General features: G+C 45.3%; 1 protein-coding gene across 2 annotated transcripts in view; it reads left to right on the plus strand.

Annotated features, from left to right (window-relative positions):
- IL31RA (interleukin 31 receptor A) overlaps window positions 1–27,500 on the plus strand; it is a 79,836-nt gene that overhangs the window by 20,144 nt on the left and 32,192 nt on the right. The window contains exons 2-6 of one of the 2 annotated variants that reach the window (XM_051853449.2): window positions 2,701–2,789; window positions 7,853–7,970; window positions 12,217–12,398; window positions 18,229–18,380; window positions 26,933–27,110. In XM_051853449.2, coding sequence (XP_051709409.2) covers window positions 2,732–2,789; window positions 7,853–7,970; window positions 12,217–12,398; window positions 18,229–18,380; window positions 26,933–27,110 — 688 coding nt within the window. In that variant the 5' untranslated portion in view covers window positions 2,701–2,731. The remainder of the gene's footprint in view (window positions 1–2,700; window positions 2,790–7,852; window positions 7,971–12,216; window positions 12,399–18,228; window positions 18,381–26,932; window positions 27,111–27,500) is intronic. The other variant, XM_017344724.3, reaches the window with a different exon arrangement.

Here is a 27,500-nt window from a genome sequence, read left to right on the forward strand (position 1 = left end):
TCTGGGAAAGCAGTGGAAGATGGCCCAAGTACTTGGGCCCCTGAACCTGTGTGGGAGACCTGGAAGAAGCTCCTGGCTCCTGGCTTCAGATTGGCACAGTTCTGGCCATTGCAGCCAACTGTGGAATGAACCAGAGGATGGAAGACTCTCTCTCTCTCTCTCTCTCTCTCTGTAACTCTGACTTTCAAATAAATCTTTTAAAAATTATGTATTTATATTTTTTCATTTGAGAGAGAAAGAGCAATCTCACATCTGCCAGTTCACTACCCAAGTGCCCTCAACAGCTGGGGATGGACCAGGCTGATGCCAGAAGCCTGGACCTCAATTAAGGTCTCCCACATGGGTGACAGGAACACAAATATTGAGCCCCCTGGGGTGCTCATTAGCGGGAAGCTGGAATTGGAAGCAGAGCCAGGACTCCAATCCAGGTGCTCTAGTACAGTATTTTAACCACACCAAATGCCTGCCCCAGCGTCCTGGTTTTATAGAATCTTCACAGTTGGACTCCCTTTCTTTCCAATGTGCTCTTGGGACTCATAAATAACATGAACTAATAAAGCCAGAGGCACCTCTTCTGCCTAAGAGATGGAGAAAATTAAGACAACTTCTTGAATAATTGTACACAGAAGAGTGCTATTAGTATTACGATTGATTTTTAAAGACACACAGTCTTTGTCAAAAAATGTTTTTCCTTTTATGTTTTATACTCATTTAAGTCAAAGCAGCTATTTTTATAACTTTTATTTAATGAATATAAATTTCCAAAGTACGACTTATGGATTACAATGGCTTCCCCCCCATAACGTCCCTCCCACCCGCAACCTTCCCCTTTCCCACTGCCTCTCCCCTTCCATTCACATCAAGATTAATTTTCGATTCTCTTAATATACAGAAGATCAGCTTAGTATACATTAAGTAAGGATTTCAACAGTTTGCTCCCACACAGAAACATAAAGTGAAAAATAATAGATGATTTTTTTAATGATGATGAAATCAGATCAGACCTATTGTCATGTTTAATCCCAGTGAGAGTCCAGTTGGGAATTGATAATTTCTTTTTTTTTTTTTTTTTACAGAAGATCAGTTTAGTATGCATTAAGTAAAGATTTCAACAGTTTGCACCCCCATAGAAACACAAAGTGAAATATACTGTTTGAGTACTCGTTATAGCATTAAATCTCAATGTACAGCACATTAAGGACAGAGATCCTACATGAGGAGTAAGTGCACAGTGACTCCTGTTGTTGACTTTACAAATTGACACTCCTGTCTATGGCATCAGTAATCTCCCTATGCTCCAGTCATGAGTTTCCAAGGCTATGGAAGCCCTCTGAGTTCTCCGACTCTTATCTTGTTTAGACAAGGTCATAGTCAAAGTGGAGGTTCTCTCCTCCCTTCAGAGAAAGGTACCTCCTTCTTTGAAGACCTGTTCTTTCCACTGGGATCTCACTCGCAGAGATCTTTTTGCCAGAGTGTCTTGGCTTTCCATGCCTGAAATACTCTCATGGGCTTTTCAGCCAGATCTGAATGGCTTTAGGGCTGATTCTGAGGCCAGAGTGCTATTTAGGACATCTGCCATTCTATGAGTCTGAAAGCAGCTATTTTTTGATGAAAAGCCTACTGCTACTGAGTACTGGGAGGCACGAAGCTTGCTGTGGGGTAGCCGGGCTGTCATTGTTTCCTGGTGGCCTTTGCATTGTTACAGTCCCAGATTCTCTGTGTGCTTTTTCTACCTTAGGCCTTTTTCAATGAGTTAGTTCCAGTTGCTTTGTCTATGAAAAAATGTTATCCATCCAGAAATGCTGCATGTCAATTTTTCCAAGATGATTTATTTTGTCAAGTGTTCTCCCCCCCACCCCGCTTTCTGTCAAATGAAAATGTAGCATCATTTACTTTTTCCTGAAATGAGTTATTGCTTTTACTCCTACACTCTCCCACTCTCTGTGTCGCCTGGGATGAGATGAGGGGTCAGCAGTGTTTCTGCTCTGATTAGCAATCACATTCCTTAAGCGCTGCCCTCAATGCTAAGTCTTCAAGGAAGAAGGAGAGGAGCTCTACCTCTGGATGCTCCCTGCAGGATGGGAAGCCGACAGGTGGACTTCCAGGCACCCTCCTGTGTGACGGATGTGACAGGTGACACTGTGGCACAGACAACGAGCAGTGGAGCTGGGGCACCAGGGAGAGACTGACCACTCACGTCCATGTGGGAATTCAGAGGAGCTTAGCCTTGCATGAGTCTAGAAAATGATTCACTTTCCAGAAAAGGAAGAGAAGAGCATTACTGGCCTGTACAGAACATGGGGAAGGGAAATAGTGTGGTGTGAACCTGCGAGTTGTTCCATTTGGCTGGCCTGCTCAGAGGCAGAGGCAGTGGTCAGGGGATGGCCTCAGATCCTACACACTCATGGTACTTTCTTTCTGGACGATATTCTTGGTGGTCAGTACCCTTCCTATGTTAAACAGAGACTGGATTATGGACAAGAGGAGAGTGTACTGTAATAGCACATCTTTAAAATGCTGACTGGGGTTGATGGAGTAGTCATGAAGGGACCTGTATGATAGTAACCAACAAAATACAGTTCAGTAAAATAGGACCCTTCCTTACCCGTTCTCCCACCAAATCCCCAGAATCTGTTTGGCACTGGAGTAGGGTTGTGGAAAAGCACTGGAAAACTGACTCCTGGCCCGTGACACTTGCAGGTCTCTCCAAGCTTCCTGAGTCAACCTGGGGATGATGTGGACCTGGGCACTGTGGATGCTCCCTTTTCTCTGCAAATGCAGCCTGGCAGGTAGGGCAGCCTGGGCTCTTTGATGAATAATGTGTTCTTACTGCCTCCAGCAGGACACTGCAGCGTGAGGGGACACCTGGGCAGTGGGCATTCACAGATGGGTGTGGTAGGCGGTTTGTGAACACCTGGAGTGTGTGTGTGTGTGTGTGTGTGTGTATTCATGGGTGTTCATGTATACTCTTGCATATGTAAATTTGGTAAGATGACCTATCATATTTTTCAAAAGGCTGTATGATCACCAAAGGCTTTTCTTCATAGTTTGTGTTAATTTCTGTGGTCTCATATGACAAACACATGTAAATGCAAAAATATATAGTTTCACAGTTTCCCGTAAATTCCAAGGATTTAAGAAGAGACGATGAAACACAGTATTTCTGTAGTGTTCCGACTCGAGACTATGAGCCTGCCATCTCTGCAATACCTTGCAGGTCCAAGATTCCTTAATTCAGTCATGTTTTATAGTAAACAAAATGCGAAACCATAGGATAAGTAGGGGGCTGGGCACTGGGAAGGCAGAGAAGGCATCATGTTAGCTTGCTTGGGTCAGCACAACAAAAGTCCACAGACGGAAAAGCTTAAACAGCAGAAAGTCATCGTCTCACAGTTTTGGAGCCTGGAGGTCTAGTCCTCTCTGTCTCTTCACATGGCCATCCCTCTGTACCCACTCGCCCCTGCTGTTTCTCCTTCTGGTAAGGACTCAGGTTGGATTAGGACCCAATCTAATGGCCCCTTCTTTTTTTTCCCACAGTTTGGTCATTTTACTAAATGACATTAAATAGTCTTAAGTTTCAACTACTAAGCAACAGTTAATGGTGGAAACACAGATAATATACTGTCATACTTGAATGCTTGTCTTCAAAAACACAATTCCAGTCCTTATATATATTGGAAAACAACCTTAAAGGAAGAAGTGGCATCTTTCTACAGCACTTAAGATGCTCAATACAACACTGAAAAGCAGTATAACAGAAACAAAGGCAAGGTCTACACAGCTAACAGCTGCCTCGTAACTTCCTCGCCTGTTTAAGGGGCCTGTCTCTGGCTAGAGTCCTGTTCTGAGCTATTGGGGGTTAAAGCTTTAACATATGAGTGATGGGGGGTGGGCACAACTTAGCCCATAGGTCATCAAGAGGGCAGTCATGACCCAGGGATAGTGAGAAAGTCTCTAAGACCTGTGTCCCGGGATGGCCTGCGTGGCAACCCCTGGGGCACACCTGCGGCACTCAGGACTCTCATGGGCTTATGGACAACACTGCAGGCGGGCCTGTGGCTAGACCCATCATGGAGTCTCTCCCAGTCAGCCTCAAATCAACGGCTCTGCTTATGTGTATCCCGGCTCCTGTGGGGCCACCTGTTCCGCAGTTCGTCTTTTTCTATTACCTCTCTGTGGTTTTCTTGCCTCATTCTACACCATGTCCTACAAAAGTGGCTCTAGTTTCCACTGCATTTCCCATCTAAAATATCCTTCCCTTGCCCGCTCAGCTATGCTTTTCCTCTATTTCCAAATAGTTTTTAAAACACTAGCTTCTGAACACCTCCAGAGTGGTATGAGCACAGAAAGGAGACCGGGATTTTGCAGCTTTGGAAAACGCCCTCCTATGTATGGGAAATTCTCAGATAAGCAAGAACCCTCTTCTAATCTTTCTTAAAATGTTTTCCCTAATAATTCTAGAAATAGGGAATATTGTAATGGGTTTTTCATTTTTTTTTCTGCTTTTGAGAGTGTGGAAAAAAGTAGATAGGAACAAGTGACAACTTTAGCCTCAAGTTTTCCACTTTTTAAAAAATAGAAATCTCATTTTTGAACAATTTTCAATTAACAGAAAAAGTGTGAGAGTGCTGCTGAGTTTCTCTATGCCCCATATCCCCTTTCCTCCATGGGTGACATCTTACCCTACCCCAGTACCTTTCCCAAGATTAAAGGATTGATAGTGACACATTACTATTGATTATATTTAAGACTTTATGTATTTTCTTAGGTTTTCTGGTAATGACTTCTTTTGATTCCAGCATCCAATTCAGGGTGACATAAATGTCATGTCTCCCTACCGTCTTTAAGTCTGCGACAGTTTCTCCATCTTTCCTTATTTGTAATGACCCTGACAGTGTTGAGTATTGGCCAGTATTCCTGGATTTGGGGGTGGAAAATGGTGCCCTTCATTGCTCTGTCACAACTTTACACAATGGTTGGGACAGTCTTCTGGTGGGAAATTTAATCAAACTTAACATAGGCACACTGGCTGCCAATACGGGGAAAGACAGGGCAGCAGATGCGGAGGTCTTACCCAGTAGGCTTTAGCAGGTCCAGTGTGGAAAACCTCCAGAAAGCTGAACTGGAAACAGTAAAGTAAAACAATGAAGTAGAATGATTGTATAAGACCAAGAATATTCTGAAGAGACAGGGAAATGACTCTTGTTTCTTTGTTCTGTAGCTAAGAATCAACTTTGAATCTTGCTAAGACTGAGTGCAATGAGTATTAGTGAAGATTGGGGGATGGGTTACTACTGTATGATTATTTGTAAGAACATAATCAAAGGACTAAAGTCAGAGTTATGTGTATGCACACACACATTTGCCAATATCATGCTGTTAGAATACCACAGTTATACAAGTATTGGCATATATTAATACCATGCGAATACACATACTCATCTATCCTAACACACACCCTACACACCATTTTCCCCAATCCCCCACCTTCTTGCACACACCACAGATACAGTATACACTACAGACACCATACACAGCACACTTACACGTACACACTGCCATTATCTATTAGCTGATTGGTATGGAAGTCATTCTTGGGACATCATTGGCTGACCCTTAGTTCACCTTCCTGTGGGGTTTTGCATGCTGCCTGCCCTTGGCAATGTGAAGTACTGGGTCTGTTAATATTCTACTTATTGACCCAAAGAATCCTCAGGGAGAATTTCCAACTGTGTGGGCCCTTTGAGGAATATGTGCATGCTGTAGCCTCTAATCTCTGTGCGGTATGTGGTATTATTTGGATCAAGTCCGCTAGACTTTGGCCTTCTTAAGCATTTAGACTTGGCGATCACCCACTTTGTCATGATTTTTAGCACTCAGATAGCCAACATAGAAAGTCTTTAACTAAAATGCTGACTTATGACACAAGAATAGCAAGGCTCAAGTGCAGGAGTTGGAGGAAGGCAGCTCTTTTGGAAATAACTCGAAATGTGGATACAGCCTGGAGGCTTCTAGCTCTCCCTATCTCCCTTGTTATCTTCCTCAGGGGCTCCTCTACCCAGGTGGACAATGCCCATCTCATAGACCAAGTATATGAAAACAAAGGCACAGGTTTGGAGTCTTGAAAATAAAAAATGTCCTTCCTGTTATGAGGTCATACCACCGGCAGAGTTGAAATGTGGACAGCATTATCCAGATGTTCAGAGAAACACAGTATCCTTATTTTCTGTGATCAGCCTGATTGATGTGAGAAGTCTCCTCTCCGCTGGAAGGGCAGACGTGGCAAAGCAGGGCAGGCAGGGAGCAGCATTTAGACTTGTTACGTTGTCTTACTTTCTTCTGTTTTAGCCTCTTTGGGGTAGAAGCTCACTATTCCCAAGTCCCTGGCTCCCTCTCTGCTCCTCCTTAAGATGGTGCCCGGGTTTATGTGACGTCAAGGACTTGAGCAGGGCTCTTGGATCCCTGGGAATAAGTCATGTGTTGCCCTGTGGTCTTCCCTGGACATTCTGGTGTGCTCCAACCCCTCAGCTATGACTGCTGGGGGACGAACTGGCTTCCCTGGGCTTTGGGGCAGCATGCTGGCCCCTACTCCTGAAGTTCTGTAGCCCTCTGTGTATGGGATCTTCTCCCTCCTGGTCAAGTCCAGTCTCACAGTTTTGTCCCTACCCCACACCTTCAGGCAGACAGAAATTTCAGGATACCTGTATGCTACACTCACCTGTAATGGGGCTCACTGCAGAGCAACCTCAGGGCGACCTCCTGGCAGTTCGGACTCCCTGCCATACTGGAGCTGGTGCTGGGTGGCACATGAGGCTTCTGATGAAAGGCTTGCAACCCCCAAGTTCACCAGCTGAGACAGACTACAGCATGGCGGCTCTGTCACCCTCGTTGGCATGTTTGTCCCCCTCTGTCAAGAACACTGACACCTGGGTTCTTTGCCCAACTTTCCGTTCATTCCCTAGTCCTGCCCCATCATCCATATTTCACCTGCTAGAAGTGAGGAGTTTGTTCTTGCTGCCGCTCTGGTAAGGACTTCTGGGAAATATGTAAGGAGAACTTAAACTGCCTTCCTGTCTCACAAATACCTGTGTCTTAAGACTGTGGTCTCACCAAGGCTCAGAAAGAGAAGTTAGCTTGAACCTCAGAACTGAATAATGCCCTCAGTCTAAAACTGATATTATTTCTTAACTTTGTGTGTGTGTGCATGTGTGTATGTGTGTGTACGTGTGTGTGTGCATGTGTGTGTATGTGCATGTGTGTGTGTACATGTGTGTGTGTGTGTGTGTGTAAGAACCTCTTGGTCTTTTGGTGAAGCCTGTGGAACACTTAAAGTAAACATCTGCGTGGATCTGGGGAGCCACCTTCTGTTCAGACCCTCAGGATGGGGAACTATTGGCAGCAATATTTTTAAGATATAAAAATACAACTGAAAGTGCTTCCCAGATTTCCTCTGTTATACGATCTTCTGGGAAAAGAAAATTGCTGATGCGTAAGATTGAAGTATGAGATAGTTCAGGATTTTCTACTTTTCTTTCCCACTCAAGTCGTTTACTACCATTTTGTCTAGAATGATTCTATCATTTGATGCTTTACTTAGGAGTTCGCTATACTTAACATTTCTCTGGTAGTCCAGTTATTTTTGCCATCCAAATATTGATTTTGAGTAAGAATGTAAAAAGTGTTTTTGAAAAAGTGGAAATCTGGCTCTTCAAAGGGAATGATTAAAGAAATGGAGTAGGAATCTTTCCATGAATTAGGAAAACACACCCAGCAACTAACCAATAAATATGGCTTTTGATGAGCCTATATTCATTAAAATGTTTAATGTGACAATGTTTTGTGATTTTTTTAGCTCTGCCAGCTAAGCCTGAGAACATTTCTTGTGTCTACTACTATATGAAAAATTTAACTTGCACATGGAGTCCAGAGAGAGAAATCAACCACACCAACTACACAGTTACGAGAATGTAGTAAGTAGGAGAGCTTTTGTGTTATCAGGGGAGACAGAGGGAGGAGGCAAAGGTTCTGGACTCTTTCTGGAGTCAAAGCACTCATAGGGTAAAACAACCTCAGTTACATCTTGTGAGTAAACACTGGGTGGACTTTGGCTACCTGCAGCCATACTGAGAGGGTCTGCAGCTACCGAGAATGGGAGACGTGGCCACGCTGTACCTGCCTCCCAGAGCTGCCTGATCGGCCGGAGCGGTGCCCATAAGCACACTGGAGGATACTGTGTTCAACTCCATCCCTCTTCCTTCCAGGATGAGTTATCAAAACTGTTCATTCTTCCTGGATACAGACTTTGCAGGGCCATGAACTCAGAACTAAGAGGCGACTTACTTCAATCTGTTTTGGATTTGCCATGTAACCCAGGTCACAAAGTCTTCCACCAGGACAGATTCCCAAATTTTCCTCACTGCTGCAAGCATGCTTTCTTCTTCTTCTTTTTTTTTTTTTGGTTCAAAAAAATGTGTATTTATTTTGAAATTTTTAAAATATTTATCCATTCATTTGAAGAGTTACAGAGAGAGAGACAGAGGTCTTCCATCTGCTGGTTCACGCCACAGATGGTCGTGATGGCCAGGGCTTGGCCAGACTGAAGGCAGAAGCCAGGAGCTTCTTCCGGGTCTCCCACATGGGTTCAGGAGCCAAGTACTCAGGCCATCCTCTACTGCTTTCCCAGGCCATTAGCAGGGAGCTGGATCAGAAGTGGAGCAGCTGGGACTAGAACTGGTGTCCATATGGAATGCTGGCACTGCAAGTGGTGGGTTTACCTACTACGTCACAACACTAGCCTTGCAAGCATCTCTTTTTTGTTCTCTTTCTATTAAAATAAAAAAAAATCACAACTTTAAAAGTGTAAATGTAATGAAAAGTTAAATGTTTTATTGTAAGTTTTCTTTTTGAAAATTTGAAAATCACTCGTGGAATCCATCACTTCTTTCTTGTTCCCCTAGAAATAAGGAGCCCAGGCTGGGAACCAGGGTCAAATGATCTTTTGTTTTTCTGTTTGAAAAAAGGAGTCTATTGTCTCAATTTTTTTGTTTTAAACACAAGGTATCATGTTGTAAAGGAAGTCCACTTTGTTTGACAGTGAGAGAAAGGGAAAACGCACACAATATTCTTTGCAGCATGGATTACTGGGCATCAGCTGCTTTAAAATAGGGGTCAGCAAGCATTCTGTGCAGGACAAGACATTAGATAGTTTAGGTTTAGAAGAAGGTCAGTCAGAACTATTCATTCTAACTGCTCTAGATACTCTGGAAACCAATGGGCAATGTAACAAAACCTTATTTATTGACACTGAAACTTGAGTTTCATAGAATTTTCACATGCCACAAAGTATTTATCTTCTTTTTACTTGTATATTTTTAGCCATTTAGCAACATAAAAATAATTTTTAGCCTGTGGACCACTCAAAATAGAGATGGACTATATTTTACTCGCTGGCTAAAGGCCACTCACTCCTGTTTTGGAGAATAAGAATGATAAAGTTCCAATAACCCCCTGTCCAAGTGACTTTAACTCTCAGACTTACTGGTCTAGCCCCAGTGTTGACCAGGAATTTTTTTTAAGATTTATTTTATTTACTTGAAAGAGTTACAGAGACAGAAAGAGAAATGGAGAAAGGTCTTCCATCCACTGGTTCACTCCTCAAATGGCTGCAACAGCTGGAGATGGGCCGATCTGAAGCCAGGAGCCAGGAAATTCTTCCAGATCTCCCACATGCGTTCAGAGGCCCAAAGACTTGGCCCATCCTCCACTGCTTTCCCAGGTGCTGGGAGATGGATTGGAAGTGGAGCAGCCAGGACTTGAACTGGTGGCCATATGGGATGTCAGCACTACAGGCCAGGGCTTTAACCTACAGCCTACTGTGCTACAGTGCTGGCCCCAGTTATAAAATTATCAGTAGAATGAAAACCAGAAACCTTGGTAGGTGTACCCCTATTTCCTCTTACATAGGGATATTTTCACTGCTCCCATCTCTTCTGTGGCTCAGCTGGCCGTGTAGACTGGAAACCTACTGGGTGTGTCTGCCCTGGGGTCACCAGGCCTGCTGTTTTCTAGGACTCCTGCACTGCTGACAATGAGTTTGTGAGTTTATTGCCAAGAACATCTCCTCTAAGCAACATGGAAGGATTTCTCTGTAGTCGGCTCCGAGAGCGCGTTACGCTGGGTCAGTTGGTATAAGTGAAAACCTATAGGGACCCAGAACAATAATTTTCTGTTAGGGGAAGAAAAGGAGGAGTTGTGGATGCCTTCTTGAAGGTGGTAGTGTTTGAGCTGAGACTTAGAAGAGACGAAGAGGTGTGGAAATGGGGGGAGGGGGTCTCTCAAAGGCTACAGCATGAATAGCTGCAGAAATGGGACCAATACCAGAAATAGCACCCAACACTTAGCACTAGGAGCCTGACGTTTGTATTAGCTCATTTCATTCTCATGGCAGATCCATGTGCTAGGCATGTTTCCACCTTGATTTTGCAGCTGAGAGAACTAAGGCACAGAGAAGTTAAGGGACTGTCTCAGGTCACCTGGCTAATAGGGGCAGAGCCAGGAATTAAAGCTCGTCTTCTCCCAGAGCTCATGTTTGTAACCGTGACACACTGCTAACCGTGTAATAGCCTGTGACAGCCCTTGAACTTCTCTCAAGATCCCATGATTTCCGGTGCTCCCTCTCCCCATGCCTGCTATCACTGTCGCCTTGCAGACAGTGTTCCCAGCCTATTCCATCTCCTCCATAATCCTCAGGGCCCCATGGTCTCTAGCTGTGCCTGCCCATCTGATTCCTGCTAATATGAGCACTTGTTTCATTAAGTTACAGCTTAATAGCTTCATCTATCTATCATCTATCTGTTTTAATGAGTTTTCTGAATATATACCAATAATAAAATATTCAACCTGAAAAATATAAAGAATGCAAAATATCCCTCCAAGTCCCACCCAAAAAGGTAATAATTTTAAAATGTTGATGAAGGTCTCTCCAGATGTTGCTATAAATAGGTATATACGTGTTACATATATGTTTATATAACTGTGATCATTCTGTATATGATGTGTACATTAGTGTGCTTTTCATTACTGCTATAAGATACCCAAGGTAGGCTAACTTGACAAATAAAAGGCATTTATGGAGTTCATAGGTTTGGAAGCTGGAAAGTCCTAGATTGGGGAACCCCACAGGTTTAGACTCTGGTGTCATCATTGGGTGTTCATGCCAAGTATGGGAGATTATTATTACCAAGCAGGAAGCCAGAGTGAGTGTGGTCCCACAGTCCCTTCTGAGGGCACACTCCCCATTACCTAAGGATCTTCCACTAGACCTTATCTCTTTAAGGGCCTGCCACCAAACTGAGGACCAAGCCCCAACATTTGGGAGATAAACCATGGCCAAACCATAGCAGTAGGCATCTTGCTTCCTTCACCAACAATAGAGCCTGAACATCTTCCTGTGTCAATAAATACAGATGTATTCAAAAACATCATTTGAAATCCTATTTATGTATGTACTATCCTTTATTTTAGTATTCTTTATTATTTAAAAGTTTTTAAAAAGACTTATTTATTTGAAAGAGTTACAGAGAGAAAAGGAGAGAGAGAGAGAGAGAGAGAGAGAGAGGTCTTCCATCCACTGGTTCACTCTTCAGTTGGCCACAATGGCCGGAGCTGAGCTGATCAGAAGCCAGGAGTCAGGAGCTGCTTCTGGGTCTTCCACATGGGTACAGGGCCATCCTCTGTTGCTTTCCCAGGCATAGTAGCAGGAAACTGGATTGGAAGTGGAGCAGCCAGGACTCCAACTGGGATATCGGTGCTGCAGGACAAGGCTTTAACCCACTGCACCACAGTGCCAGACCCCGTCATTTTTAAATTTGAACATTTCTTTTTTTATCTTTTACTTTTTTAGAGAAAAAATTTACAAGGCTAGACTCTGGAATTTTTAGGGGATTGTTCATTGTTTTTTTCTTGCCAGTAAGAAATCCATTGCCAATGTAGCTTTTAATGGGCTTACAGGCAGGGGTGGGGAGAGGGCCATAGCAACTTAGGGAGTCATGGAGGAGGTAATTTTTACTGACATTTGGAGAAAAGGGCAATCAGATTCTGGACTATACAGTTCTCAAGATAAATCCAGAGTGAAACTAGCAAATACTGCTTGACATATTGAGTGTGGCTATGTTTCCAAACTGTTGTACTCATGTTGGATTGCTTTTTCCTTCAAAGCACATATGCAAAGAAAAAGGAGACTTGCAGGACCAACAGTTCTGCAAGTGAAAATCGGCCTTCGTGTTCTTTCTTTCCTCCAAAAGTGACAAATACAGATTATTTTACTGTTGAAGTGGAAGCAGAAAATGCAGACGGTATAGTGAAATCTTATGTGACAGAGTGGCACACAGACACCATAGGTAAGTGCTATTTAATATTAGAATATGCTCTTTACTGAAGAATTACTGCCTTTTAAAAAAAGAGACATCTATGGATTCAAGTATAGACTCAAACTCCAGCATATAATAGGTGCACATTTTGAATACATAGAAAATTTGTCATCTTAACAAAGGAAGCAAAGGAGGAAAGAAGAGAAGAGGGAGGGAGGAGAGAAGAATTGACCAAATAAGAGAAAATGAATGAGAAGCAAGACTTATCTTGCTGACTGCGATTTCCTCTTGCAATTTGTATCACAAATTGTACTTAAAGGAAGAAAAAGCTCCCCCAACCCAAATCATCACTGTTCTTGAAGGAAACAAATAAAAAAAATTTTAAAAATTGTTTCACTAATTCTATTTTGACCTTTTAAATTCTTCCAAAAATTTACTTCACCATATATATGTGTGTATATATATATTTAAGATTTATTTATTTATTTATTTATTTATTTGAAAGAGCATCAGAGAGAGAGAGAAGAGATCTTTCATCTGCAAGTTCATTTCTCTAATGGTTGCAATAGTCAAAGTTAGGCCAGGCTGAAGCCAGGAGCCAGGAGCCAGGAGCCAGGAACTGCTTCTGGGTCTTCTTCATGGGTGGCAGGAATCCAAGCAATTGGCCCATCTCTGCTGTCTTCCCAGGCACATTAACAGGAAGCTGGATCAGAAGCAGAGAAGCAGGAATTGAACAGTTGCTCTGATCTAGGACACTGCCTTCATAAGCAGCAGTTTAAGCCAGTATGCCACAATGCCAGACCCCAACATATAATTTTTTTTAATGATTTTATTTACTTATTTGAGAGGCAGAGTTACAGAGAGAGGGAGAAACAGAGAGAAAGGTCTTCCATCCACTAGTTTTTTTTTTTTTAACTCAGTTTTCATCCAGCCTGTTTTTTTTTAAATCCGAATAACTTTTATTTAATGAATATAAATTTCCAAAGTACAGAATATGGATTACAATGGCTTCCCCCCAATAACGTCCCTCCAACCCGCAACCCTCCCCTTATCCACTCCCTCTCCCCTTCCATTCACATCAAGATTCATTTTCGATTCTCTTTATATACAGAAGATCAGTTTAGCATACATTAAGTAAAGATTTCAACAGTTTGCTCCCACACAGAAACATAAAGTGAAAAATACTGTTTGAGTACTAGTTATAGCATTAAATCTCAATGTACAGCACATTAAGGACAGAGATCCTACATGAGGAGTAAGTGCACAGTGACTCCTGTTGTTGACTTAACAAATTGACACTCTTGTTTATGGCATCAGTAATCACCCTAGGCTCTTGTCATGAGCTGCCAAGGCTATGGAAGCCCCCTGAGTTCACTGACTCTGATCATATTTAGACAAGGCCATGGTCAAAGTGGAAGTTGTCTCCTCCCTTCAGAGAAAGGTACCTCCTTCTTTGATGACCCATTCTTTTCACTGGGATCTCACTCGAGGAGATCTTTCATTTAGGTTTTTTTTTTTTTTTTTTCCCCAGAGTGTCTTGGCTTTCCATGCCTGAAATACTCTCATGTGCATTTCAGCCAGATCTGCATGCCTTAAGGGCTGATTATGAGGCCAGAGTGCTGTTGGGACATTTGCCATTCTATGGGTCTGCTGTGTATCTCACTTCCCATGTTGGATCATTCTCTCCCCTTTTTGATTCTATCAGCTAGTATTTGCAGACACTATTCTTGTTGATGTGATCCCTTTGGTTCTTAGTCCTATCGTTGTGATCAATTGTGAACAGAAATTGATCACTGGGACTAGTGAGATGGCATTGGTACATGCCACCTCGATGGGATTGAATTGGAATCCCCTGGTATGTTTCTAACTCTACCGTTTGAGGTAAGTCAGCTTGAGCACGTCCCGAATTGCACATCTCTTCCCTCTCTTATTCCCACTCTTATATTTAACAGCGATCACTTTTCAGTTAAGTTTCAGCACTTAAGAAGAATTGTGTATTGATTACAGTATTCAACCAAAAGTATTAAGTAGAACAAACAAAAAAAATACTAAGAGGGATAACATATTAAGCTGCTCATCAACAGTCAGGGTGAGGGCTGATCAAGTCACCATTTCTCCTAGTGTTCATTTCACTTTAACAGGTTTCCTTTTTGGTGCTCAGTTAGTTGTCACCTATCAGGGAGAACATGTGGTATTTGTCCCTTTGGGATTGGCTTATTTCACTCAGCATAATGTTTTCCAAATTCCTAACAGGGATCACTTTTCAGTTAAAATTTAAACACCTAAGAATAATTGTGTGTTAATTACAGAGTTCAACCAACGGTACTAGAACAAAAAAAAGTACTAAAATGGATAAAGTATTACATTGTACATCAACCGTCAGGACAAGAGCTGATCAAGTCACTGTTTCTCATAGTGTCCATTTCACTTCAACAAGTTTCCCCTTTGGTGCTCAGTTAGTTGTCGCCAATCAGGGAGAACATTTTTAAATAATAATAATTTTTAAATAATAGTTTTAGTGAGTTGTAATTCACACATATAAAGCTCACCTTTTTTTTTTTTTTGGACAGGCAGAGTTAGACAGTGAGAGAGAGACAGAGAGAAAGGTCTCCCTTCTGTTGGTTCACCCCCCAAATGGCCGCCACGGCCGGCGCTGCGCCCATCCGAAGCCAGGAGCCAGGTGCTTCCTCCTGGTCTCCCATGCGGGTGCAGGGCCCAAGCACCTGGGCCATCCTCCACCGCACTCCCGGGCCACAGCAGAGAGCTGGCCTGGAAGAAGGGCAACTGGGACAGAATCTGGCACCCCGACCGGGACTAGAACCTGGGGTGCCGGCGCTGCAGGTGGAAGATTAGCCTAGTGAACTGCGGCGCCAGCCTAAAGCTCACTTAAAAAATATAAAATTTTATGGTTTTCAAAATCATTTTCACAAATTTGGGCAAACATCACCAGTGTCTAATTCCAAACATTCTCACAGCTTCATGGAGACTCTGCACGTCCATTAGTGATCAGTCTCTAGTTATTCTTCACTCTTCCCCCAACTCCTGGAAACCACTGATCTATTTTCTGCCCATATAGATTTGCCTATTGGGGACTTTTCATGTAAACGTAAGGATACAATATACAGCCTTTTGCATCTTCCTTTCTTTTTTTTTTTTTTTTTTTTTTTTGACAGGCAGAGTGGACAGTGAGAGAGAGAGAGACAGAGACAGAGAGAAAGGTCTTCCTTTTTTCGTTGGTTCACCCCACAGTGGCCGCTGTGGCCAGCACGCTATGGCTAGTGCACTGCACTGATCTGAAGCCAGGAGCCAGGTGCTTCTCCTGGTCTCCCCTGGGGTGCAGGGCCCAAGCACTTGGGCCATCCTCCACTGCACTCCCGGGCCACAGCAGAGAGCTGGACAGGAATAGGGGCAACCGGGACAGAATCCGGAGCCCCAACCGGGTCTAGAACCCAAGGTGCCAGCGCCGCAGGCGGAGGATTAGCCTAGTGAGCCACGGCGCCAGCCTCTTCCTTCTTTCATTTAGCATAATATTTTCAAAGTTCACTCATGTTACAACATGAATTAGGATTTCCTTCCTTTCTACGGCTGCAAATACTATTCCACAGGGTTGCTCTAGCTCATTTCGTTAGCCCAGACATGAGTTGATTGACGTCTGGGTTATTTCTACTTCTTGATTATTGTGATGTTTGCTGCTTTGAAAAATTGTATACAAAGTTTTGTGTGGACGTAAGTTTCAGTTCTCTTAGCTAGACATTGAAACTGCTGAATTACATGGTAACACTATGTTTTACTTTTTGAGTTCCTAATCTTTCACAAAATAGCTGCACCATTTAACATTCCTAGAAGCAATTTGCAAAGATCCTAATTCCTCCAGGTCCTCACCGATACTTGTCGTTGTCTGTCTGTTTTATTATAGCCATCTTAGTGGGTCTGCACTGGTGTCCGTCTCATTTGTGGTTCTGATTTTCATTACGCAGTGACTAAGATGTTGAGCTTCTAGCATGTGCTTTTCGGTCGTTTGTATATCTCCATGGAGAAATTTTCATTCACATCCTTTGCCCAATTTTAATTGACTTGTCTTTTTAGTGTTGAGTTTTAGGAGTTCTTTATATATTCACAGTAAAAGTTCTTTATAAGATATATGACTTGCAAGTATGTTCTCCCTTTCTGTGAATTGTCTTTTTAATTTATCGATGTTGTTCTTTCAAACAGGAAAACAAATGATTTTGATAACATCAGTTTTGTTTAAAAGATATGCAAGGAGCTGGTGTTGTGGCGCAACAGGTTAAGCCACTGTCTATGATGCTGGTGTCTCATGTACGCGCCAGTTTGAGTCCCAGCTGCTTGGCTTCTGATCCAGCTTCCTGCTGATGAGCCTGGGAAAGCAGCAATAGATGGCCCAATTACTATGGCCTCTGCCACTCAGGTGGAAGACCTGGATGGAGTCCTGGGTTCCTAGCCTTGGCCTGTACCAGCTTTGACCTATGTAGCTGTTTGGAGGATTGAACCAGCAGATGGGGTATCTCTGTCTCTTCCTCTCTGTCACTCTGCCTTTCAAACTAACAAATCTTTAAAAAAAAATAAAATAAAATGATGGAGCCAGTGCTGTGGTGTGGTAGGTTAAGCTTCTGCCTGCAGCACTGGCATCTAGTATGAGTGCTGGTTCATGTCCTGGCTGCTCCTCTTCCAATCCAGCTTTCTACTATGGCCTGGGAAAGCAGTGGAAGTTGGCCCAAGTGTTTGGGCTCCTGCACCCACGTGGGAGACCCAGAAGAAGCTCCTGGACCAGCTCCAGCTGTTGTAGGCATTTAGGGAGTGAAACAGAGGATGAAAGACCTAACTCTCTGTCTCTGTCTGTTACTCTACTCTCCAATAAATAAATAAATAAATCTTTTAAAAAAATATGCAACTATATACACAGAAAATAGCCTGGAGGGAAATACACCAAAATGTTAGTAGGTTTATCTCTGGTTGATGGTTTATAGATTATTTTAAGTTTTTCTTTGTGTTTTTTCTGTAGTATAAATTTTTTCTATAATGACCAGATACTAATCCTATAACCAGAAGAACAGCTATTTTCTTTTCCTTTTTAAAAAAATTATTTATTTGAAAGTCAGAGTTACAGAGAGGGAGAGAGAGAGAGAGAGGAAGAGAGAAGTCTTCCATCCGCTGGTTCATTCCCCAATTGGCTGCAATGGCTGGAGCTGCACCGATCTGAAGCCAGGAGCCAGGAGCTTCTTCTGGATCTCCCACACAGGTGCAGGGGCCCAAGGATTTGGGCCATCTTCTACTGCATTCCCAGGCCATAGCAGAGAGCTAGATCAGAAGTGGAACAGCTTGGACTTGAACCCGCGACCATATGGGATGCTGGCACTGCAGGCAGTGGCTTTACCTGCTACGCCACAAGAGCAGCTATTTTCAATGAAAGCAATTTGGGTTTAGAATGTTTGCAGTGTGCAAAGTAAATCAGACATTTTTTTCTAGTGAGTAGTTCTTCATCTAGGATCAACGCAAGGCAGGCCTGGGAGAGGGGAGCAGAGAAGGGCCACAGCCAGTTTCTGCTGCCGTGGTTTCCTTTTACCACCCTCTGCCTGGCACAGGATACTACAAGGTGAATGTGCAGAGAAGTTGCAGAAATCTGTCCTCATTTTATGGGACGTTGCTTGTGGGGAGGTGGGTGAAGTGGCATCCCCTTTGCACTGCCTTCCTGCTTCTGTCTGCATTGAGCAAGCCTAACACGTGCACTGTGTCTCCTTTCCAGGCTTCGTTTGTCTTTCGTGTTTTTCCAAAGTTGGGTGGATGTTATTAGCATTTGCTCATCTTTTTGTGAATATGAAAACCGTACAATTTTTATTTTCAGTGAAAACTGAACCACCTGAGATTTTGAGTGTGAAACCAGTTTTGGGCGTCAAACGAATGCTTCAAGTAAAATGGAAAGCACCTGCACAGGCTCCCGAACCACCCAATTTCTTATACAGACTTCGCTTCTGGGCCATCAATAGTACAAGTCGGGTAAGTTGTGCCATGAAAATGTTGTTAGAGGACCCGAGGAAGAGACTCATTAACAGCTGTCTTCGCGCAGGAATGGCCTTTTCACTTTGTACTTTGAAAACGCAAGAGAGATGATCAGGAGAACTTTGCCCCCCAGCTTCCCATTCAGACCCTCTAGAGAGGAAAGAACAGGGTTCTACCATAGGCGTTCTGCATCCTGAGCCCAGGGATGGGGTGATGACTGGGGTTGGCTGTCACAGAGTCTGTGGTCTGACCATTTTCTTTATTTTCTTTTTGTGAAGTAGAAGACACATTTACAGAAGCAAGCAAACCCTAACTATTGCATGTAACACTTTGTCATGAAGCCAGCACTGGTGCACAAACCACCTGCTTAGCTTTTCCAAGGATTGCCTCTCTTCTCCTCGGAGCTAGCTACTATCCTGATTTTCATGGGAACCACTTCTTTGCTTTTCATATAATTTCACCACTTAAGACTGCATCTATGAAAAATGATAGTTTCAGGGACTATGCTCCTGTTCCTTGGCCAAGGAAGTTCCCAGCAGAAATAGAATCCATATATTTTGTATTTGTGTGTATGTGTGTGTATGTTTGGCTTTTTCTCTCAATAGTGTGCTTTGAAGACTCATTCATGTTTAAAATTTTTTGAAGGATTTATTTATTTGAAAGGCAGAGTTAGAGAGAAAGATGGAGTTAGAGAGAAAGATGGAGATAAAGATGTCTTCACCCACTAGCTCACTCCCCAAATGGCTGCAACAACGGGGGCTGGGCCAAGCTGAAGCCAGAAGCTTCATTCGGGTCTCCCATCATGGGTGACAGGGACTCAAGCACCTGGAACACCCTCTGTTGCTCCCTCAGGTACATCAGTGGGAAGCTGGATCAGAAGTGGAGCACCCAGCACTCAGACCAAACCAGTGCTCATATGGGATGGTGGGGGCTTTACCCACCGTGCCACAATGCCAGCCCCAAGATTCATTCATGTTATATAGGGCTATAGTTTATACATCTTGATTGCTGTATAGTAATCCATGACTTTAATTTGCATTTACTTGAGTTTTAATGAGATTTTCATGTGCTTACTGGACATTTGGATTCCTTCTTTCTGAAGTACTGATTTAAATCCTTCACATTTTTTTTTCTATTGGGTAGTCTGATTTTTTATTTGACATATAGGCATTTCTTTTGTATTCTATTTATGTACTTTTATACAATTTACTTTTATTTTATCTGAGAGGCAGAGAGACTAGAGAGAGACAGAGATCTACTTGCTGGTCTCTCCTCTAGCCTGCAAATGCTTGCAACAGGTGGTGCTGGCCAATTAGTTTCTTGAACTGCCTCCCAGAGTTCTCATTAGTAGAAAGCTGGAGACAGGAGCTAGATCTGCGAATTGTACTCAGGCACTCTGGCGTGGGTTGCAGTTGTCTTAACCACTAAGCAGAATGCCTGTTCCCAAACTCTCCTTTGCGTGTGGCTATGTAAGCAAGTTTCTGCGAGTATACCTAACTACCATGGCATTCATTCAGCCATTTTCCTCTTGCCCAGGGGGAACCATGAGATTCTTCCCCTCGCTGGCACCCACAGGCACTGTGCCCTTTGCACTCTCTCCTCCTCTAGAGCTCTTTCAGAAAAGAATATGTGTCAAGTTTCATTGGTCATTGGATTTTGGCCACTTCTTTCAGTTTCCTTTCTAAACAGCAGTGGGACCATTGTCTTAGAACCAGACTCGTAGAGCATTGGACTCCTTGATTTGTAAGTAAGGGGACCCCTAAGCCAGGCAGTTCCCTGCATAGCACAAGCTCCCCTCCCCTCATATCGTACACGATGGTCTCCGTGAACCAGCGGGACTTCTGGGGTGATCTCCTGGCAAGCAGCCCTTGACTCCTTCTCCGTGTCTGGGCCCAGAGCCAATGCAGGCTCTGGTGTAGGACTCGACAAGAAAACGAAAGTGACTGAAGTTGCTAGACCATGCACAACACTAACAGAGGGCAGCAGGTGTGAACTGCTCCGGCTCGAGGCGTTCTGCACCCGCCTCTTTGACAAGACCTCTGTGTCTATACCCATCTTTTCCTCCTTCCTGCTCTCCTCCAGGATGTGAGTTGGAGGTGGCATGTGCAGCCCCTCACCCTCCTTTCTAGATCCAGCTAAGCTCAACTTAACTTACTCCAACCTTCTGACAGTGGCTCCCACTGTTGATGGAGAAATGTCCAAGTGGTTGACCCTCCGAGACCTGAGCCTCCCAACCCTTCCATCATCTTTTGTCTCACCCCTGGCTCTCTTGTAAATCGGAGTCGCATCGCTTACATCCTGCTTCGTTGTTACTCAGTGCCTCTGCTCCTTTCCCCCCACATTCGTATTTCAGGACTCGGGCCCGAATCTTTTCCTTCTGAGGCCCTGCGCGAGGTGCCCCTCCTCTGTGTGTTTCTGTCATTGCACTTAGCAATGAACACATTTATACTGATCTCTTCCCCTAGTTAAACCAAGTCTCTCAAGTGCAGGGACCTTGGTTTTATCTTCGTGTTCCCTTTGCCTGCCACAAGTCTGTGTTCAATAAGTGTTTGTTTAACTAAACTAAGCCACGTAAAACTTACCCTAAAATTCTAACACACTGATGCAACAAGACCTGTTCTTGTATGAGCTATAGAGTCCTTTCTTGTACCCCAAACTGTTAATTCTTGGAAACTCTCCTGTAAATGAAGCATTGCTGTCCCCAGTTTCATAGATCAGGAAACTGCGGTGTAGAGAGCTTCAGTGACCTGTCAGAGATCACGAAGTTTTTAAGTGGCAAACCTAAGCTCTAAGTTTTTTGATTCTAAATTTATCCTTCTTGTGAGTGTGCCTTCAGCAACCTCCAAACCTTCCTGGAGCTCTGGTCTAAAGGGTTTAAACTTTAATTTTTTTTATTTATTTGACAGGTAGAGTTATAGACAGTGAGAGAGAGACAAAGAGAAAGGTCTTCCTTCCGTTGGCTCACCCCTCAAATGGCCACAACGGCTGGTGCTGTGCCCATCTGAAACCAGGAGCCAGGTGCTTCCTCCTGGTCTCCCATGCAGGTGCAGGGGCCCAAGCACTTAGGCTTTCCTCCATTGCCCTCCCAGGCCACAGCAGAGAGCTGGACTGGAAGAGGAGCAACCGGAACTAGAACCCGGTACCCATATGGGATGCCGGTGCCGCAGGCAGAGGATTAACCAAGTGAGCCATGGCGCTGGCCCCTCAAGGGTTTATACTTAAAAAAAAAGATTCATTTATTTACTTGAAAGGTAGAGTTTATTTATTGAAATTTATTTATTTATTTACTTGAAAGGTAGATTTATTTATTTACTTGAAAGGTAGAGTTACGCACACACACAGAGAGAGAGAGAGAGAGAGAGAGGGAGAGAGAGAGAGAGAGAGATTTTTCACCCACTGGTTCATTCCCCAAATGACCATGAGCCTGGAACTCCTCCTGTGTCTCCCAGCTGGTGCAGGGCCCTAAGCACTTGGGCCATTCTCCATGCTTTCCCAGGCACAGTAGCAAGGGGCTGAAGTGAAAGTGGAGCAGCCAGAACCTGCGCTGGTGCCCGTATGGGAAGCCAGCAAAGCAGGTGGCTGCACTCATGAACCACAATGCTGGCCCCAGAGAGTTTGCACTTCCACATATAATGAAACCATGTGAACATTCTAGAAAGGGGTCCCCAGAGTGTTTTAAGAATTTGATTCACTTCTGATTCACCCCTGAAGGCACTTTGGATGAGCTAACATCTGGCACAGAGCGTAGATTGTTGGTCTCGACCCCAGTGCAGCCTACTAGTGTTTCTAGGACTGCACTGCCTGTGATGAGGTGGGGCACTTTTCCTCTCAGCCTGCCTGTGAAGGAGCTTCAGATCCCGGATCGTGGAGGGCTAACAGCACCTTGGCGAGAAGAAAGCGGAGGAAAAGGAGTAGGCACTTCAGTCGAAAGACCAAGTAGCTTTCCCTGGTGTCCTCTGAGGCTGGCGTGGGGAGAACAGGCTTGCAGGAATGCACTGGAGAGAGCTTTTGGAGCCAGAGCACAGCCGTGAGAACACCAGGCATGTGCTGAGGGTGAGAGCCAAGCGGCAGGAAAATTTAACAAGGTTTCTTAGCAAGGAAATTATGCATTTTACAAAACATGAAAAGTCAAATAGAAGCCAAATAGAAGTTGTGTGGTGCCTGCGGATAGTTTTTATTTTGCATTACTTAGGGAGGATGCCATGTGGTTGGGCTTCTCCCGATAGTCTTAATCCTGCTCCAGCTGGGCCCATAACAAATGACAAATTGTCCCAAGTTATGCGCTCATAACTCCTGACAGCTGCCACAGTGTCGCCAGGGCCATCAGGAAAAGGACACTCGGGGAATCTGGAGTTTAGCAGTGAGCCTGCATGGTCTCTGATCCTACCTCCTTGCTCCAGGCGCTCACTGGGCTGGGAGTCCACGCGTGGCCGGGATCCTCAGCTGTCTGCCTTTACTGTGTTTCCTCCTTTTGCTTGATTTCCTTTAAGTCTGGGAGCTGAAAACGAGGTACCACTTTTCCCACCTGTTACATACATGTAAGGAATGTCCAGACTTCCTTCTCTCCCAGAGTTCTGTGGGCCTACCAACACAACGGACATGCCTGTCAGTGTGGTTTACTTTTCTGAAGCAGTTAAATACTTGAGTTTAGCAACAGTGACTGCTCAGACAGAAATAGCTAAATGCTGGGGCTGGCACTGTGGCACCAGGAAGTTAAGCCGCTGTGGGGAGCAAACCGGACTAGACTGAGTTACTGGAATTAAGACTTATTCTATGCATCTGCTCTCCCACAATATGGCACTGGGAGAGAAGTAAACAGCTTCCACACAGCTGCCTCCAGTTCAACCAATTAACTGTAGGACTTGCTCCTGATTGGAGAGCAGCGTACTCGGCGTGTGGGCAGCCGGGTTAGGATTGGCGGAGGAGGACTATAAAGGAGGAGAGAGACGGCATGCACCGGGAACATCTATGGGGAACATCTAAGGGAACCCGTGCAGCCCCCGAGAAAGCCGGCCGGCGGTGTGCCGCTCCCCTGCGGAAGTGGGGAATGTGGCAGGGGGAACTGCCCTTCCACGGAGGTGGAAGGGATAGTAGCCAACCCGGGAAGAACCAGCAGCAAACCCGGGGAGGGCTGAGCAGACGAAAGAACAGCGCAGGGTCCTGTGTCGTTCCTCCACGAAGAGGGGGAGCGACATAATGGTGCCGTGACTCGGATAGGAAACCTAGCTCGGATAGGAAACTTAGGAGGGAAGAAATGACTCGGATTAGGAAACCTAGGTCGGATAGCAAACTTAAGAGGGAAGAAACGGGAAGAACTGGGAAAATACCGGAGAGAGAGACTAGCAAACAGCCTAGGGAAAAGCCGGACGAAAAGGGTGCCGGAAGAAGCTATTGAAAGCCTAGGCATAGACTCAGATACGGACTACGGGGGGAAGCTGGGAGAAATCTCTAAGGTCGAAAGCGAAAGTGAAAGCTAGAACAAACAGACTCGGATACGGACTGTGGGGAGAGGCCAGGAGAAATGAGGGAGGAATATCGTTGGAGGAAAGTTTGGGGAAACATACCGGGTAGAGAAAAATGTTAGGGAAATTGAAGCCGCGGGGGGCAGGCCAAGGCGGAAACGGAAGCCACTTTGGGATTCTCAAGTTAGCCCGGGAATAGGGGGCGAAAAGTTGAAACCAGAAGCTGAAACGTGAGCCTGGTTGGGATCCGTCTGATTAGCCCTGGGAGCAAAGGACGGGAAGCCAAACCGTGGGGCGGAGACGTATGCTGGGTTGAATTCGCCAGGCTAGCCCGGGGAACTTAGATTGAATGCTAGTGGCGGACACGTAAGCTACGCTGTGTTACTCGCGGAAGCCGCCGCGTGCAGAGAGAGCACGGGGCGTGAATAGATAGGGAACGGGGCTGGAGCGAGGCCGTGGTGCAGACGCGAAGGGCGTGGAGACCGCGGAGCGCGCGAAGCCAAGCCGCGCAAAGCTGGGAAGCTGCGCAGATGAAAGAGGCGCGGGCTGAAGCGGCTCAGAGCCGGAAAGCTGCCGAGAAGTAGCCTCGGGGCGGGCAGCGGGAAGCTGCAGGGATAAGAGAAACAGAAGTTTAGAAGTAAAGTGAGAGAAATAGGAATGTTGGCAGACAGAAGTAAAATGGGAGAAATAGGAATGCCCGGAGATAGAGAAATAGAGAAAAATAAGGCCTCCCCTCAACATGGCAATGAGAAAGCTTGGATTCGGTCTGCCTGATTAAGTGAGGCGATGAGCACGATGAGCACCTGCGGCGGCTAGCAGCTTATGCGCCGCAGGTCACCGAAGACAGGCACGAATTAACATCAGTAAGGCCTCCCCACAAAAAGGCAATGAGAAGGCTTGGATTCGGTTTGCCTGATAGAGCTTGTAAGCCCCTGCAGGCAGAGCAGAGCATGCGCTGCAGGGCACCGAACACAGGCATGCATCAGTGCCTAAAAACCTCCTCACAACATGGCGAAGAGAGGACCCGGATTCGGTTTTCCTGATTGATAGGACTTGTAAGAGCCTGTGGCAACTCTAGCAAGTAGAGCAGAGTGTGTGCCGCGGGACACCGAAGACAGGCGCGTATCAACGCCAAAAAATAAAAAGAAAGGGGGATCTGTGGGGAGCAAACCGGACTAGACTGAGTTACTGGAATTAAGACTTATTCTATGCATCTGCTCTCCCACAATATGGCACTGGGAGAGAAGTAAACAGCTTCCACACAGCTGCCTCCAGTTCAACCAATTAACTGTAGGACTTGCTCCTGATTGGAGAGCAGCGTACTCGGCGTGTGGGCAGCCGGGTTAGGATTGGCGGAGGAGGACTATAAAGGAGGAGAGAGACGGCATGCACCGGGAACATCTATGGGGAACATCTAAGGGAACCTGTGCAGCCCCCGAGAAAGCCGGCCGGCGGTGTGCCGCTCCCCTGCGGAAGTGGGGAATGTGGCAGGGGGAACTGCCCTTCCACGGAGGTGGAAGGGATAGTAGCCAACCCGGGAAGAACCAGCAGCAAACCCGGGGAGGGCTGAGCAGACGAAAGAACAGTGCAGGGTCCTGTGTCGTTCCTCCACGAAGAGGGGGAGCGACAAGCCGCCACCTGGGATGCCTGCATCCCACATTGGAGTGCAGCTTTGAGTCATGGCTACTCTGCTTCAGTTCCTTGCTAATGTGCCTGGAACTTGATGGATAATGGCCCAAGCACTTGAGTTCCTGTCACCCATGCGGGAGACCTGGATGGAGTTCCTGGCTCCTGACTTCAGCTGGCCAAGTCCCAGGCGTGGCAGCCATCTGGGGTGTGAACCAGCAGATGGAAGATTTGTCTCTGTTTCCCTCTCTCTCTCTCTCACTCTGCCTTTCAAAAATATCTTTAAAAAATACAACAAAATAGCATCAAAGCTTCTATTAAGAAACACTCTCATTTTGTTCATGAGAAACTGACATCAAGAGAGAGGAATTGATTTAGTTACTTTTACCCTCCAGGAGAGAACGTCAAGGTGAATTTGTACATTCAAGCTCTCAAAACTTGTATTCTTCTCTCTTTTCTTCTTTTTTTTCCCTTTTCTTTCTTCCCTTCCCTTTTTCTTTTCTTTTTTTCCTTCTTCCCTCCCCTCTTCCTTCCCTCCTTTCATAAATTAGGGGTGGGAATTTTTTTTTTTAAAAAAAGGCTTATTTCTTTATTTGAAAGGCAGAGTGATAGAGAGGGGAGGTGAAAGGGAGAGCTCTTCCATCTATTGGTTCATTCCCCGAATGGCCTCAATGGCTAGGTTTGTACCAGGCCAAAACCAGGAGCTGGGAACTCCATTCTGGTCTCCCACATGAGTGGCAGGTGCCCAAGCCCTTGAGCCATCTTCCACTGCCTTCCCGTCTGCATTAGCAGGGAGCTGGATCAGAAGGGGGACATCCAGCCCTGGAACTGATGCTCCAACACAGGATGCTGGTGCCACTTTTGGCTTAACCGTCTATGGCACAATGCTGGCCCCTGTTGCACAAGCCTCCAGACAGGAAATGGAAGGGAGATGGTGTGGTTCATGGGATGATTTACACTCATTCAGGCACAAATTGTCCCCAGGCGGTGTGGAGGTTTACTCATGAAAATCATCTGTTTTAAAATGTGAGACATAGAGTAGCTAATTCTAAAACGGTCAGTAAGTAGGCGTTTGGCTCTCAAGTTGTGGCTTGAGATGCCCATGTTATGTATCAGAGAGCCTGGTTTGAATTCCTGCTCCTTTGCTTCCATTTCAGCTTCCTGCTAGTGCATGTCCTGGGAGGCAGCAGGTGCCAGCTCGAGTACTTGGGTCTCTGCCTTCCATGTGGGAGACCCGGGTGGAGTTCTGGACTCCTGGCTTCAGCTTGCCTCAACCCTGGCTGTGGCTGGCATTTGGAGAGCAAAGCAGCAGATGGGATATTTCTGTGGGCAACTTCTCTGTGTGTGTCTCACTACCTTTCAAATAAAAAAATATATACTCAAAATAAGATGGCAAGAGAGCATTGAGGGGCGAAAAGGGAAAAGGGAAGGCTGCCAAGTGCTGTCTCTGCCTCCTCTCAGGGCTGTCTCGTCTTGCAGAAGAGACTGCAATTCCCCAGCAACTATGTAGACTATGCCTACAACCTCACAGGACTGCAGGCGTCTACGGAGTATGTCGTGAATCTGCAGTGTATGGTCAGAGAGTCAAAGTTCTGGAGCGACTTGAGCCGAGAAGAAAGGGGAGTAACGGAGGCGGAAGGTAAGTGGCCCAGTTGATTCCGTGTTCTGCCAGCCCTGGTGCGTGGCTGCCTCAGCCTCGGCCTGGGAGGTTTCATCACGTGCTAGGCTTAGACGTGTGGGGCCCTGAGAACCCAGGCCTGCGGAGGCTGCACGTTCCCTCCCCGTACACAGCCACCTGAGCCCTGGAGTGAGCTGTGCTCGTCTGATCGTGTTGGCTGCCTTAGAGCTTTGTATCCAAAGGCAGAGGATTGAGGTTCTTACTCTGAATGTGAAGTGGCATCATTGGGTTTAAAGGTATCCAGTGACAGCGTAAAGGCCGACTCCTGTAGACCCTGGAACTACTACTAAAAAGGTAAAAGTGTAAGAAACAAAACGAAAATGTCATGTGGGGTTAAGTATTGGGCCTTGT

Source organism: Oryctolagus cuniculus, chromosome 14 (assembly GCF_964237555.1).
Source record: "Oryctolagus cuniculus chromosome 14, mOryCun1.1, whole genome shotgun sequence".
Lineage (NCBI taxonomy): Eukaryota > Metazoa > Chordata > Mammalia > Lagomorpha > Leporidae > Oryctolagus > Oryctolagus cuniculus.